Source organism: Erpetoichthys calabaricus, chromosome 11 (genome assembly GCF_900747795.2).
Source record: "Erpetoichthys calabaricus chromosome 11, fErpCal1.3, whole genome shotgun sequence".
Classification (NCBI taxonomy): domain Eukaryota; kingdom Metazoa; phylum Chordata; class Cladistia; order Polypteriformes; family Polypteridae; genus Erpetoichthys; species Erpetoichthys calabaricus.
This window is the reverse complement of record NC_041404.2, coordinates 17158489-17175349: the sequence shown is the minus strand read 5'-3', so window position 1 is coordinate 17175349 and position 16861 is coordinate 17158489. Positions and strand designations below refer to the sequence as shown.

The following is a 16861-nucleotide window of genomic DNA, read 5'->3' as shown; positions in this document are numbered from 1 at the left end:
AAATGAAGTAACTTTTAACATTTATGTACTACATCCATGTAAGAGTTGAATAACTTTCTAGGCTTCTGTCCTTATCAATAAATAACTATACTTAGACATAAAGAAATTAAGTCAGGTTATAGTATAAGTAAGTGCTACTACAAAGAAACAGTGCTAGCTAACAGCTGCTAGCTAAATGTTATGTTTCCACAACTCATGACTCACTACTTTAACGCTCTCCTGGGAAGTTAATTGCTTATCAACACACTTATTTGCCCAGCACTAGTTGAAAAGTGAGTAGACCCCCCTTTGAAAACGTGATATAGCATCCCATTGTTTCTTTATTTTTCTGGATTAAATAAAAAACAAGGGATTTTCAACTACATTCTACATTGTGCTCATAATAAAAGCCAGTTCTCAAAGGGTTACACATGATGTGAGTGATAGACCAAGCTCAGACCGCACTTATGAAAATATGTAGGGCTTTAACAAGATTGAAAGCAGACAACCTTCACAATATCATAAGGTTTACTGATGCCTTTTTAATTGAATAGACAGGAACTTTGTTAGCACATCAAGTATTAAATTTAGATTTTGTAAAGTCATTCAAAGTCACAGTTACAGCAAAAGTATATGCAAAAGTTTGGGCACCCAGGTTAGACTGCATGTTATACTGAATTTCTATTTGGTCTTGGTTGGGGTCACCTCCCTGGTGTTAGCTTGTATTCTTTTTATTTGTGGCTTTTGTAGTTTTTTTGTGAACTCTTTTATGTTAATATTGTCTTGTTAATTAATTTTGTATTTTAAGTTAATTTTGTAGGTCATTGTCCTTATTTGATATATGTAGAGCTGAAGAGGGCAGGGCCCTGTGATGTAACAGCTGCAGGGAACACCCTAAACCTTTATAAAGACCTCAGAGGTCAGTGCTGAAGCATTAGCTCACCGGGTCATGTTGTCTGGCCCACCTTTTTAGGGTTCAATTTGCTTTGTAAGTCCTTGTTTTAATTTTTAGGATCTTACATTTTAGGATTTTTTTATCATCACCACTATATGCATTTACCAGTTTTTTGTTAATAAACTCGATTATTCGAGAACTTTGGCTTGCCTTTTCAACTAGGGGTTTTATACAGTTTCCCCTCCCCTTTTTTAATTTATAAGCTTCTTTTGACCTTTTCATGCCACAAGCCTGACTGTCAAGTTTGGGGGCCAGGTTCACTCTGCAATGGTGAGGCCTACCCAGTACTTTTAGGCCTGTGTAGGAGTAAGAAGCCTTATTTTTTGAGAAGGGCTACTTTCACAAGACAGTGAAAAGAATTTCTCATTTACAGGATACAGATTTAAACATGAAATATCTGTGGACATGTTAATGCATAATTGATAATTACCATTCTTTTTATTTTCAAATGTTGATCCTTGTGGTAAGGCTGTACAACAGGTTTCTTTCTGATAACACTTCCATGCAGATTGTTTTATATATGTATTGCTGTATTGTGGACCTTTAGGACGCCACATTTAATATTCTATAGATCTTTGCTGTAATATGTGAGTTCTACTATGCATATCTAATCAGTCCAAAATGTAATGTTATCATAAATATTTCTGGGTCTTCAAAATGTTGCCTTTCACAGTTTCCACACCTTTGATTTCTTTAAGATGTTTCTGACAGTACAGATTGCAAACAAGTGTTGAGATAGCCAAACTTTTTTTAGTTAAGAGCCAAATATGTTATTTAAAGTCCCCAGATGGATACATGGTTGTTGAGAGTGCATGCAGCATTCCAAGAGTTTGGAAGGGTAAGAGTATTTGTTCAAACCTAAGACTGTCTTCCCTGGTTTTATTTAATGTCTAATGACTTAATTCAAATCTGAGAACTTACAAATGTTTTAATAAATCAAAGGAATGTGTGCCCATCTTTTGCATATACCACATTCACTATGTATTTTATCAATTCTTTAAGATCAACAAATAAACAGTAGTTATGTATTAATACGCACAGAAGTTATGTTAACTTCTATTTACTTACAGATAAATTAAAGCATTTAAGTTCACTAAAGCACCAAAACATGTGCCCAGGATTGCGCATAAAGAGTAGGGTATTTTTTGCTCATCACTAGAATCAAAATTGAAGCCCTGCACAAGAAACTGAATGAAAGACACTTGGTTGGATACATTACTAATGTCACAAAGGCACTCCAGATAAGGTTCAAGGTATTGTGTCCAGAAATAACACCAATGTCACATTGAGGTTTACCTCTTGGTTGTCTTTTTTTAATCTGTTAAGGCTATGCCCTCTAACTGGCACAGATTGGTTTTAACGTGTCATGAAAGACACATACTCAGATGTGTTTAAAGGTACTCCAGGAGGCCAGCATGGCACAGCTGTTATTTTGGTATCCAGATCTAGTTTAGTTTAGGGCTTGGTCACTAACAAGTTAGGATATTGGTCAATCACTTATTTAATGTATGGATGGTGCCACTGTAGTTACAAAGAGGTATTCTGCTGCATTAGCTTGCCTTACCATCTAAATAGGTTTAAACTAGAAATACGAAGACCATCACATTTACAGTATTCCCCAAATCAAAGCAAATGCTACAATTCATGAATACTTGATGGCTAAATGCAGCAGTCACATGCAGTGAACATTTTCTATTGAGACACAAGCAGTACAGTATACCTTGGAGGAAAACAGTCGAAGCAGCTTTTAATCCAATCAGGAGACAAAGAACAGTGTTAAATCAAAAACAGAGCAAAAACATAAGAAACAAACAGGTAATAAATTATATTTATCACTGAATGAGGATCATCCCACCTAAAACATCATCTACAATGAAAGATGATTAATAATTACATAATTATAACAAAATAATCTCGATTAGACAAGTATCAGTCTGGATCATATCACTAGACAGAAACACTCCTTCCATCCATTTACTGTCTTCTATATCTTACTTTTCAGAACTGATTAAGCCTATCCTGGCAAAATCAGGTGTAAGGCAGAAAGCTGCCTTCAATGGGATGCCAGTCCATGTCAGGACACACCCTTCAACCTTCACCAATATAGAATTACCCTAAAATACACATCTATGGGATGTGAGAAGAAACCAGGACCCATGCTGTCATAGGCAGAATGTGTAACCTTCACATGCACAGTTACCCGAGGTTCCAGGATTTGTGAGACATCAGTGCTAACTGTTATACCACCAAGCTTTAATAGATACACTTTTTATTTATTTTATCCCTGTAACATTAACTTTTGCTTTCTTCTATTAGGATGTCAGATTATTACTAAAATAATTCATTGAAATAGGTACATATTATTCTTATGTACAATATATAAATGCTGTGCACTTATCTACATTTCTGTTAGTGTTTTGTATATATAGAGTAAATCTTTAACCTCTCCCTAAGCCTACCTTCTATGAATAAAACTAAGAATAAACAGAACTTAAGTGAATATACAGTGCCTATAAAAACTGTTCTCCCACTTGGAAGTTTTCACATGTTGTTATACAACTTTGAATTATAGTGAGTTTCATGGACTTTTTGCCATTGATAGTTGGATCAAAAGATCAAAAGACTCTTTAATGTCAAATTGTAAAAATATCTGTGCAAAGTGCTCCAAATTAATTACAAATATAAAACACAAAATGATTGATTGCATAAGTACCCCTTTTAATTCAACACATCCAAATCATTAATGGTACAGCCAATTCATTTTAGAAGCCCCATAACTAATTCAAAGGCAATCATCTGTATGGGGTTTCAGTTGACTGTCGTATAAATGCACTTTAGGTCGAAGTTCCAACTTGTGCTGAGTTAGTATCATGGCCTTATCTACCCAATGAAGACAAAAGAACACTCCAGTCAATTCTGTGAAAAGGAGACTGAAAAACACAAGTCAGGGGATGGAGACAAGAATATATTTAAGTCACTGGATATCCCCTGGGGTCCAGTTAAATCAACTACTAAGCAATGCAAAGAGTGTGGTACAGGAGTAAATCTGCCTGGAGCTGGACATCCACAAAAAGTTAATGTTCATGAAAGTAGAAGACTAGTGAAGGAGGCCACTAAGAGACCCACAAGAACTCTGAACAACTTACAGGCTATAGTGTTTGAGACTGGCGAGCTTTCACTTTAGACATTAAAGAGTTTTTCTGTAGATCACAATAGCCAAATTAAATCCACTGTGATTCAATGGTGTATATTAAAAAAATGTCAAAACTTCCAAAGGTGATTTTTTTTTATAAGCACTGAAACTGAGTGATGAGGGATGTCATAAGAGCACTCCTTCCTATGAACACAAATACATGCTCTGTATGTAGTGCATGTAATACAACTGACAGATAATGATTGATTATAACTTCACACACTATTTGAATTCTGGGAGGTAAACAGCTTTTCAGTAATTGCTCTTAAACATTTAAGCAGCACAAATAAGTAATCTTTATACTTGGGATTCAGCATCACATACATGTCAAACTCCATGCCATAATACAAACAGACCTCACTGCACAACACTGCAGAGTCTCTTAGCTCCCCAATCACCTTTGTTCTACTGCCTGAGCCTTGCACTGTCATCAGTATTCATCGACACTCCTGCCTGCTAACCTCTGCAATCAGCACTTTTAAATAGCCCCATTGTGTACAGGACTGTTCACAACTCCTGCTGCATGTTTGTGAAATGGGAATCTTCGGCTGCTTTGCATTTTAAGTATTCACGTGTCTCCATCATTTAGTAATTGATGCTGTTGCAAAAGTCAGTTATGTATTTAAATGTCTTATGTAAAAACATCTGCTGTAGTGAAGGTTAGTATGTGTCTTGAGAATATAAATAAAAGAACAGAAGCAGAGTAATGAAAAAGAGCTTATTATCTAAAATCACATTTTTTAAATTGAAGGCATTTGCTTTCACCCAGCATTACAATTGTGGTGGAACTGCCAGCTGCCAAGTAAAATTCTACAGGATGATGATGGTGGTAATGAGTTTTTTATTCATTTATTCCTTTTTTTTTTTACAGCTGGGTTTAAATGATGGGTATCTACTGAAAAGAAAAGGTAAAGCAGCTGAAGATCCAATGGCTTTTGAGACAGATTGCAAAATGCACGTTGTGCCACCATTGCCTATCAAAACATATACTAAATATCAGAGGCACTTTGGAGACTGTATTGGTCAGAACAGCGGGTGTCTGGGGCTTTTAAATTAACTCAAAACAGAGGTGTAAAATCAAATTGTAAATTGGTGAGATCAGAAATAATAAGAATGCTAACTCCTTTTTCTCTTTTGTGACCTGACACAATTGGTCATATGCATAGCTGATTGATAGACTTCATTCTTTTATAACAGAGATAGAACATTCTAAAGGAGACATGTAATTATTTCTATAGGGTGTTTCTGTTGGTGTTATGTACACTTGCTTGTGAAAGGGTGTCTGATCAGGACCAGTGTTACAGTGTTTTAGAATAGTCACATACCAGAGGAGTACCTTATGAGGTCCTGACAGGAAACAATGAACAGGTTCTGGCAATACTCACCCTGACTCCCACACTAGAAAAAAAAAGTGGTATGTCTTTGGGGCCTGGTTAATACAGTCAAATTCGGTTATAGCGAGTTCGACAGGACCAACACTATTTGCTCGTTATAAGTGGAATTCGCTATAAATGGGAAATGCGAATTTGACAAAAACTAACTCAGTCTATTAAAGTAATAGTGATTTATTGAAAAAAATATACATTTAGCCCAAAATAAAAACATATATTAAGTACAATATACTATTTTCTAAGAAAGTCCAAAATACTTTTTTGTTTTAAACTTTGTAATCTATAGTCATGCAGTTCGCCTCTTAAAACACTTAATGTGTCCAATGCTTGCTTTTCGTGTCAGTCTCTTGAAAAAATGGCATCAATGTATTGCAGGCATTTTTGGCATCAAACAATGTCGGTAAGCTGCGTTCTGGTAAATCCAATATGCCAGTGGTGTCTTCCTCCTTGTCATCTTCATTGTCATGTTCTTTTTGAAGCAACGCGTTGTAACGGGCGGCTGGGTCCCATGCCCGGCCGGGACGCCCCTGCTGCATATGTTCCGGGGGAGCAGCCATGGGCTCCTCAGTACCTACCCTGGGATGCTTGGTGGCAGCTTCCCTGGGTGACGATGGTACCTCAGTTTCCTGCAGGACTCCATGGGAGATGGAGTTCTCCACAACCCTGTTTGGATCTGGGGTGCGGCAAGGATCCCAGAGCCAACCTGGACACCTCTGCAGCCCCGCCTGGAAGTGCAATTAGCAATAGGTGATCACGAATCTGGAGAACTTCCGGGTGGGCTAATAAAAGGGCCAGCATCCACCACTCAGGAGCCAGAATTGGGAAGAAGTGGACGAGGTTGCCTAGGAGGAGTGGTGGTGCCAGAGGAAGGATTGGTTTGGTTGTGCTTTATTTGAAGTACTTTGGGACTGTGTATTGCCTGTGGGGTTCACGTGAAGAAAAATAAGAAGTCTTTGTGATTTTACACATGTCTCAGTGTGAATCTATGCCAGGTCGGGTGCCTATATAGCACCTTATTTTACAGCATTTATGATTTCGGTTTCAGTAGGAATTCCGCTAGTAAACACTTCATCATCCACATGTTGATAGTCATAATAATTTACATTATTAATTTCAATATTATTTTGGCGAACCCATGTAGATAACGGCAATTCATTCTCTTCTTCAAAAATATCAGATGTTGATTTCCTGAAGCAATTCTGTATAGTAACAGTGGTCACATTGTTCCAGGCATCAGATAAGAAATGTACTGCATCCAGGATTGTAATAGGGACATCTAGATTTTGCTCTCTTCTTGCTATTAATTGAAGCACAACAAATCCTTGTAAAAACCTTTCAAGCATTTGATGACACCCATGTCCATAGGTTTCAATATATAGGTGGCGTTAGGTTGGAAGAACACTAACTTAATGTTTGAAAAATTTTCAAAATGGGGGTGTGAAGTAAAATTTTTCGTTTTTTCTGGATTAAATTTTTGTTCCATCTGCTCAAGTATTGTTGAAAAATTTCTGAAGCCATCCAAGATTTTTTGTTTGCCACGTAGTTAACTGGAAGTTTTTTCACATTTTTAAAACAATATGGTTTTTGAGATTTTCCTATCACCAATAGATTTCTTTTGTCCATGCCTGTCATATTCAGCCAAAAAAGCACTGTCATCCTCACTTTAGATTGTTTTCCACCGGCACATTTTTCACCTTTAAACTTCATGGCTTTGTCTAGTGCTAAACTATAAAAAGGCCTGTTTCGTTGGCACTATAAATATCTGCACCACTAATTTTTTAATACACAATGTTATGTGGATTTTTAAATTGGTCAAGCCAGCCGTTACCACACACAAAATCGAGGTGACCCAATTCTTGTCAAATTTTTCAGCTTGCGCCTTCAAAATTAGACTGTCGATTGGAAATCCAGAGTTTTGCTGAATCTTAAACCATTGCAGTAACGTGTTGTCGACATCGTTCAGTTGACACCTTCTAATTTTTTTTGCCTGTGTCACGTTGTCTACGAAGGATGAGATGTAGGTGTTTTTATTCTTCATCAATGTTGAAACTGTTGACGAAGACAAACTGAATTTTTTGCAAAGGTATACATTTTTCACTCCACGCTCAATTTCACGAATAATCTCGACTTTTTCGCTGATTGAAAGGCATTTTTCTTTTCTGGTGGTCATGTTTATCAATTGCCTGGGCAATTTACACTAAAAGTGTGTTTTTCTTGCAGCCTTTTTATAGCAGAAAATAGAGAGGAAATGACTAATCCATAGAAATTCCTGTCAGAAAAACACTTTTGATAGTTTTGAGGAAGTGGGTGGAACCGGGCAGCCTGATGCGGCTAGAAAGGCCCTTAATCTATTGTATACATTTCCGCTAGTGGCTCGCAAAAGTCCAGGATGCGGTCAAGTGTTATTCATAATAACCAAGATTTTGCTCGTTATAACAGGGGAAATTTACATGCAAATAGCTGGTATATCTTTCAAAAATAAATTTTTTTCATTATAACCGAGAAATCATTATAACCGAACTTATTAAAACCGAGTTTGACTGCATTTTGTTAGTGAGTTATTATAAGCTGGGGCATTGGGGAAATTAATGGGCTGAAATTTCTTCATTCTGTTAAATTGTAGTAAGGGTGTCATGTATATTCTGGATGGACCCCTGCTGTGTACTTGGGAGGTCAAGCTTCCTGGGAATTGTCTACCCGTTTAGAGGGGAGTGGATCACTCAAGATTGCAGGAGTATTTAAAAGGAGCTGTAGAAAGACAGCACCAGGGCTTCAAAAGCAACAGCAGCAGCCTAGGCTGAGGTTTAAAACTGTCTTTTCAGTAGAAGCCAAGCTATTAGCGAAGACCTCAAGTGTTGTGAGGAAAAGGAGCCACAAAAACTATGACAGTGGGGGAGCTTTGAGTATATGGAATTGGGCATTGTAAACTCATTGTAAAGATTTTTTTTTTTTTTTTGTTCTTTATTTCGCCTTATACAATTTCTTGTATTAGGAATTTGGTAGTTTTCGCATACCCCTTGGGGTCAGAGCGCAGGGTCAGCCATTGTACAGCGCCCCTGGAGCAATTACAGGTTAAGGGCCTTGCTCAAGGGCCCAGCAGAGCAGTGGCCTTTTTGGCAGTGACGGGGATTCGAACCGGCAACCTTCGGGATACCAGCGCAGCTCCTTAGCCTCAGAGCCACCACTCCGCCCTGTGCCTTTTTGTATTGTAATTTAATTTTCTTTAAAACATTTTGTGATGGTAGTTTTTATTTTATCTTTATTTTCTCTACATTTTTGTGACACTATTTTGAAAGTCATTTACCAAGGTGTATGCAAGGGCCTTGGCTGAGGGTAATGATGTGCACTGCTGATTGCATGGTTCACTGTCAGCACTGAGTGTAGCTTTATTAACCTGAAACTATTTAAGGTGGGGGCACAGTCTCTGAGTACAATCAACAAACAAACTAACATTCTTGAACAAACAAACTAACATTCTTGAATATTAACATTTAGTTAGGAACAGATTATTTGTTACAGTTAGGGCGCTTTTGTAATTTTATTTCAATTTCTAGTGCTGATATTCATTTTGAGTTTGTCTTTAACTATACATTTGTTTCTCAGGCCTCTGACCTCTTCTTGTCTACATGATTGTCTTGCTTGCTCCCTTAAGATTTCTTTATCTTCAGGTCTTTGCTATCATTCAATTTGTCCTTTAGATAAGTGGCTACAATAGCATGCGAGTAACCACTCCAACAGTAAGAGAGGGTTTTGCCTGTTTATTTAGCCCCAGAAAGGCAGCAACCATTTGTTATTTTACTTTGTTAACCTTATGCTGTGTTTACTTCTTGTATTCATCTCCCCCTCTTGTTATTCTTCCCAACAAACCTTTCATTTTTGGTATTTCATGCCTCCTTGGCATTATTTTGGTTTTGGAGACAGCTCAAAGGTCCTACATATTGTCTACACTCTTCATAATCCTAATGTGCTTTAGGTATTTAAATAAAAGAATTGTTCAGTCATGAGCAATGTCTTTATATACACGCATAGGTCTAAATTAACAATACTCACAGGGTTTTTCTTTTTTTTGTCTTTATCTTTGCTTGGTTTCCTGTTGCTGACAAAATAATGAAGGGTCCCGTACTCAATCAGTGCAGCAAATACAAAAATGAAGCAGACAGAGACAAACAAATCCATCGCCGTCACATACGAGACTTTGGGCAGCGATTTACGGGCAATGGTACTTAAGGTGGTCATTGTCAAGACAGTTGTTATTCCTGCAAAATTAGAAAAAAGATCTCAAATTTAATACCTTCAAAACACTAGATGGCCATGCTTTTGGACCCAAATCATTTACATATATTAAAAATACACAGATGTTCTATTTTTATAATAGGTGAAACATTTAAAAAAAATCCAAAATAATATAAAATTAGCACATTTCAAACAGAACAGAACTTAAATTCAAGCTAAATTAGCATTTATAGATGTCTGTAAAATAGATGAAGATATCTTGTCTCTGAATGCCCTTTAAATAAGGACTGAGGGACTGAAAGAACGGTGACTGAATTAAAAAGAAAAAATATAAACAAGTTATATTTCTACACAAATATATATTGTGATGAAATTAAAGCTGTGAAAATAGCTATTCAATACTTAAAAAGGTAGAAATGAGAAGAAAAGGGGGATGTTAAGAAAAAGTATTAAGGTAAGAAAACTAAGTACAAATCAGAATAAGTAAGAGACAGCTGAAAAGTGCAGAACTGTGATGATAGTTGAGGTCTAATTCCATGGCACACTTAAGTGATTGATTTAATTTATAATCCATAAAACATATACTGTATGTGTAAAAATAGGATTATGGGCATCGTTCATATCATTCAAAATATATTTGAATCTTCTAATTTCAATAGGTTTGGTTTTTTTTTGACAAGTAGGTTTGTAAGTGATTTACTTGTAACTGTACACTTAGTTTGTCCTTGATAAAACAACAGTCATTGCAGCGATCCTGGTTATATGGATGCTGGATTACTTTCTAACTGTATTATTTTGTCGAATGGCACTAAGGATTATGAATTGTTATGTCACAGTCATTAATTCAGCCTGCTGGCAGTCATTTGCCCCCTGTGTTTTTCAACAGACATTAAGCTATTTTTAATCAATGCTAATGTCTGCAGTCAATCACTGCAGAAAATAACCTAGCTGATAACGCTGGTGTCATGGTTAGCACACAAATGTATTCCTCTTCTTTCATACTTGTAGTAAGGGTTGTTGCCATATATATTAAAGAACAATATTTTTTAAATAACATGGATATAAAGTGCTATGATGATAACCTTTATATTGCACAAAGTTAATATTTTTTAGGTTTTTAGTGAATTAACACGTACAGTTCAAAATGTATCAGAACATCCTTAATCCAATTCAGAGTATTGCACTGATTAAGCCTATTTCACCAACATCAGGTTCAAGGCAGGGACAAACCATAGACAGGGAGCAGAAACCATTAAAACGCCCACTTAGACATACAATTTAGAATGGCCAGTTAAATGTAACAAGCATTTCCTTGGAATATGGAAGGTAAACCCCAGGCAGAAGGATCAAAATCCGATCATCCCTGCTTGACTAAAACTGCTGTTGGTCCTAAAACAGTAAGGATAACCTATAATCAGTCATTCGTGCTTTTATCTGTTACACTGTACTGAACCTGTAATGGTAAATATATATACTGATGTAATGTTTTTGAGAATTAATAAACAGATATGTGTATTATTTTTCATTCATTAATATATTTTCACAAGGCAGGAAACAGACAACGGCAGGAGCCGTGCCATTACAGGGCATAGCCACACATTCGTATTCTAAATTACATTGGACCACCAGTTTCACATCCTGAAACATTTTTGGTGATTATGGCAGACAGCTTCAAGCTGAACATAAATATACTGTAATTTCAGACTGATGGTGTCATGTACACTCTTAAAAATAAAGGTGACAGAGTGGTTACTCAGAACAATGCCATAGGAGAACCGTTTTTGGTTCCCAAAAGACCCATCCACATGAAGGTTGCAGGAAGAACCTTTATTTATTTAGATCTGAAACAGGCTCCATAGAGTGAATAACCATGAATAGGCAGCAACAAATCTGTAAAATACTAATAACTCACAATTTCCAAAGGACTCTTGTTGCACATGTGTAGTAATATAGGCTAAGTCCAGGTTTTCTGAATCTGTTAGTGTCCTGCACACTACCATACATTAAAGATGTCATGTTTTTCTACACATTAGGATGTTTTTCAAATCACAAAGAAGCAACTTAATATGCCAGGAACCCTTCCCAGAATGAAATGGTGCTTTATCAAGCAACAGCTCTATGAGCAACCATACAACCCAGTGAAGAATCAGAAAATGCTATTAAAGATCCAGTATTTTTAAGAGAGTAGGAATTTGGAGAAACATTAAATTAACTTTAATTTAATTTAACGATGCTGACACTGCATTAGTTCTACTGAACTAAAATGTTTTGCTGTTGATTTTCTTTTGTACTCTTGTTTCACTTTCCAACAATAGTCTGCCAGTATTGATGGATTTTGCTTGCCCAGATACGGCTTTTCCATTGTTGCAATGTCCTGGTGAAACCTTTCACCATGTTCATAACTGACGGCACCAAGATTAGCAGGGGGGAAATCTCACTATGATTGCGGAAATTAATCTTTAGTGACATATTCCACTTTATGGTTCTATATGCTTGAAACATGTTTTCAACTACCTGGATGTGGTTTGGTGTTCTATATTTGCCAAGAAAATTCTCAGTAACATCCTTCAGCACTTTGCGATTTCCTCAGGCCCCACTCGCAGATCTTCAAAACCATTTTCTTTGCTGATTTGTCTGATTTGTAGATCAACAAATATGGTTTGCTTAATCTTAGTAGCAGATATTTATGGAAACAACTTTCACATTCCTTGTTTATTGCTTTTACTAAGTATTAAATCAGTCCAAGTTTTATAAAACGAAGTGGCAAAAATGCCTTTGTTGGGACGTCAAGTAGTTTATGTGCTACACTATCCTGCCTTGGAACCAATTGCTTATTCATCATTAGCGTAACTGTTCCATTGTACTTGGTATATACTTATGATTTGACAGGAAATCAAAAAAATAGGTTACTGCAAAAAAATTATACATGATAGGAAAATGTAAAGGTAATTCTTGTGAACAGCAGGCCAAACTCGATAAAAATGCAATCAAAGATGTTCAGTGTTATTGTAAAATAGCTTTAAAAAAGTTAGATGGAAACAAGGAAACACTTTTCAAATAAAGGATCTTGGAGTTCTGAAGCAAAATATTTTTTTGTGTGGTTGAAGTAGAAGCCCTAAAAACTTTCTGTAAATGTGTGGATGATATTTTTGACCATCTTTGGTATTAGAGGATGAAACAAGAATACTGACCTGAACAGTCTATACTCATATGTAGAATTTATTTGAGTATTAACTTTCAAGGTATAAAACAGATGCTTGTAGGGAAGACGTACCTAGGGATGTTCTAGCTGGAACAGCATCTTTATTGATCCAGAAGGACACCCAGGACAGGACAACAATCAGAGTGCATGGAATGTAAGTTTGAATGGTGAAATAGCCCATTCTTCTGCTCAGGTCAAAGAAAACCGTCATGACTACATAATCTCCTGCAACACAAGCAAAGACAATATACACATTTTTTTTTTACAATTTTGTTGATGCTCAAGAAGAAAATGAAAAATGAAAATATTAAAAATCAAGAGCAGAAAATGAATGCAATCACAAAATGATTATGGAATCAATGTTTCACCTATTACATTTTTTTAAAAGTCAAATACTGCACAATCCTTTTATGGATTTATAAAAATGAATTCTTTCATTGTGAACATTGTACAAATTGCCAATGTTTATTTTAAACAGAAAGCCTATTTGTTTTGTTGTAAAAAATCTAAGAGTAAACAGTATAGAAACAAAAAGATATTACAGGAAAATTTCAGATACAGGTTAAGACCACCTACTGTAAAATAATGATTTTTTTTAAAAAAATGATATCATAGTCATGTATAAATAAATATATTTTGAGTAGGGCTGCAAAATAGTGACAATGTCTTTAATAATACAGGACATCCATTTTTCTATCAATTTTTGTCTTCTGATTTTCGGAAGCTGTAGCCTATCCCTGCAGAACAAGGAAGACATCCAACATAGATGGGATGCAAGTTCATGACAGGGCACACTCACTCATTGCCAATTCTTAGTTGTTAATTAATCTTTTTGTAATTTTTCAGAACTAATGCATCATTACTAACAACGACAGAAGTCAACTAGAACCTGGGGACAGGCTGAAAACCTGTATAAATAAGAACACAGAGACATTATTGCTAATTTGTTATGGGCTTATTTCACATAAATGTTAGAAAATTCTTCATACAAAGATCCATAGAAACATGGACTAAATGACCAAATAGTCTGGAAGAGAGCAGAACTTTAGGTTACCTTCAGATCTCAACCACATGTTATTTAAGACAATCTAGATGAACAGATGGACAAGCTTGTGGGGCTGAATAGCCTGTTCTTTTCACATTGTTCTAATGCTCTAAAGTCAGGGAAGGTAATCACATATTGTCAGCATTTCTTCACCAATGAAAGTAATTTATGCCTTACAGTACAAGTTTATTAACGTCACTGTGTGAAACGGGAGCTTGATCCATCCATCCATCCATCCATCCATCCATATATTTCATGAATCTTTTACAGTAGTGTAATGGACCTTTAATTTATCTAAAGAGGTAACAAAAGTACTATGGAACTATGCTGAAATATGGAAAGAAAAAAAACTGATGTATTATTTAAAAAACAGAAAATCCACAACTTGCATATAATCAGCAACTTCAATTATTTTATTTTTACACAAGGAAAAGAGAAACATGTTTTTATTAACATATGTGTAGCAGTAACCACTGTACATAACCGTTACAAGAAGTCACTCACAGGCAAAGGATTTATTATATAGCTAATGTTTATTTTGAAGTAATCGAAGCCCTGGATTAAAATTTTTGAAACCATATCTATAGGAACATTATCATAAATGTATACACCTTTTTGTTATTTAAAACTAGGCATAAAGCAAAACAAAACAAACAAAAAATAATAATAAAAGTGCAGGCATTTTTAGATCATGTGGCTTGGATTTGGTGAAGATCATGTTTTTCAACTGTCACCTTCACATCTGTCATAACAGAACTGCCAAATTCCTCCCAAAAAAGTCACATTCTTTACTGTGGATTAAGATCCTGTGAGGAAAGTATTATGGGTTACATCCTCCATCTTATCACCCCCACTCACAGTTTTTACTCTCAGGTTATGGCTCAGCTAGCAGCCAGCATGACATGGATGTGAAAGAGAGAAAACTGATGCAGAAACATATGGACTGATGAAACAAAAATAAAATAAGATAGAAAATAGATTTTTAAATCCAAATTATTTGGTAGGATTACTGTTTGTTTTGTTTTGAGTAATAAAGAGAAAAGGATCCTAAGAGACTTTCAGTTGCTTTAGAGAGAACACATTTTGCAGTACAGTACATGTTTTAAAATTATTGAGCTGGAATATCAGTTGTTTAGTGAATGATTACACTGTAGAAAGGTTAATTTAGTAATTAACACTGCATTAGCACCACTCACAATATACCGTCAGGATCATAAGTACTTGGACAGTGACAGAATTTTCATAATTTTGGCTCTGTACGCCATCTCAATGGAATTGAAATAAAGCAATCATTATGTGATTGAAGTGTAAAGTTTCACCTTTAAGTTAAGGGATTTACCAAAAATACAATATGCGATGTTTATTATTGTATGAGACGATTATGTGATTGAAGTGTAAACATTCATCTTTAAGTTAAGGGGTTTACCAAAAATATCGTATGAGACGTTTAGGAGTGACAGACATTTTTATACGAGGTCCCCTATTTTCAGTGGACATAACATAGTCATAAATATAATGATTATTTGCAATATGTGGTTGAATATCATTTACAGTCAATGACTGCCTGAAGTTTGGAACCCATGACCACCACCAACTGCTGGGTTTCCTCCCTAGTTATACTTTGCCAGGCCTTTACTGTAGTGGTCTTCAGTGGCTGCTTGTTTGTTGGACTTTCTGTCATCAGTTTTGTCTTCAGCGAGGAAAATGCATGTCCCATTGGGTTGAGGCCACTTGATTGACTTGGCCTTTGAAGAATCTTCCACTACTTTGTGTTGAAGAGCATTTGGTTTGTTTTTGCAGTATGTTTTGGCTTATTGTCCTTCTGTAATGTGAAGCGTTGTCCTATCAGTTTTGCAGCATTTGGCTGAATCTGAGCAGACAGTGTAGCACTATACACTTCAGAATTTACCCTACCTTTGCCAGAAGTCAAGTCATTAATAAACACTAGTGCCTGACTTCATTTTCTGCCATGCACGATCATGCCATAAAACTGAATATACCCTGTTTCACAGATGATGTGGTGTTCATTGGATCATAAGACGTTTCTTCTCTTCTCCATATTCTTTCCGAAATTATAGTATATAATGATCTTATTTTCCTTTGTCCTAAGAGAACTGTTTAAGAACTGGACAGGCTAAAAAGTAACCTTTTCTGGTGAAGTCTAATCTGCCCTTCCTATATTTGAGGTTTACCAGTGTTTGGCACTGTGTGGTAAGCCCTCTATATTTACTTTCATGAAGTTTTCTCTTGATTGTAGACTTTGGAAATGGTAGGTCTACCTCCCCAATTGTGTTTTTGGTTTGGCTAAATGTTGTAAAGGGGTTTACCTTCACCAAGGAAAGAACTCCCCAACCATCCAGCACAGTTGTTATCCATGATTGTCAAGGCCTTCTTTTGGAGTTGCGGAGCTCGCCAGTGCATTCCTTCTTTTTTGAGAATGTACCAAATAGTTTATTTGACCACTCCTTGTGGACTGTTTTTACTTGCAGCTCTTTGGATCTTATACTGAGAGTTCACAGTGACAGCTTCCAAATGCAAAGTCCACATTTGGAATTAATTCCAGACCTTTTATCCTCTTAGTAGTTAATTAAATAATTTGGGAACTGTTCCCACCTGGCTAGGGAACAGCTTGTTAGTCAAATGTCTAAATATTTTTGAGCCCCTGAAAATAGGGGGACCATGTATAAAAATGTCTGTCATTCCTAAACAGATCATGCAATATTTTTGGCAAACCCCTTAAATTAAAGCTGAACGTCTACACTTCAATGACATTATGATTGTTTTATTTCAAATCCTTTTTGGTGGCATACAGTGCCAAAATGATAAAAATTGTGTCACTGTCCAAAAAAAGTAAGGAATCAGA

The 16861-nt window shown here is 36.0% G+C and overlaps 1 protein-coding gene across 2 annotated transcripts in view; it reads right to left on the bottom strand.

Annotated features, from left to right (window-relative positions):
- Window positions 1-16861, bottom strand: part of gabrg2 (gamma-aminobutyric acid type A receptor subunit gamma2) — a 175973-nt gene that overhangs the window by 5388 nt on the left and 153724 nt on the right. The window contains exons 7-9 of one of the 2 annotated variants that reach the window (XM_028812742.2): window positions 13026-13178; window positions 9569-9774; window positions 2655-2678 (exon numbers count right to left, since the gene is read on the bottom strand). In XM_028812742.2, coding sequence (XP_028668575.1) covers window positions 2655-2678; window positions 9569-9774; window positions 13026-13178 — 383 coding nt within the window. The remainder of the gene's footprint in view (window positions 1-2654; window positions 2679-9568; window positions 9775-13025; window positions 13179-16861) is intronic. The other variant, XM_028812743.2, reaches the window with a different exon arrangement.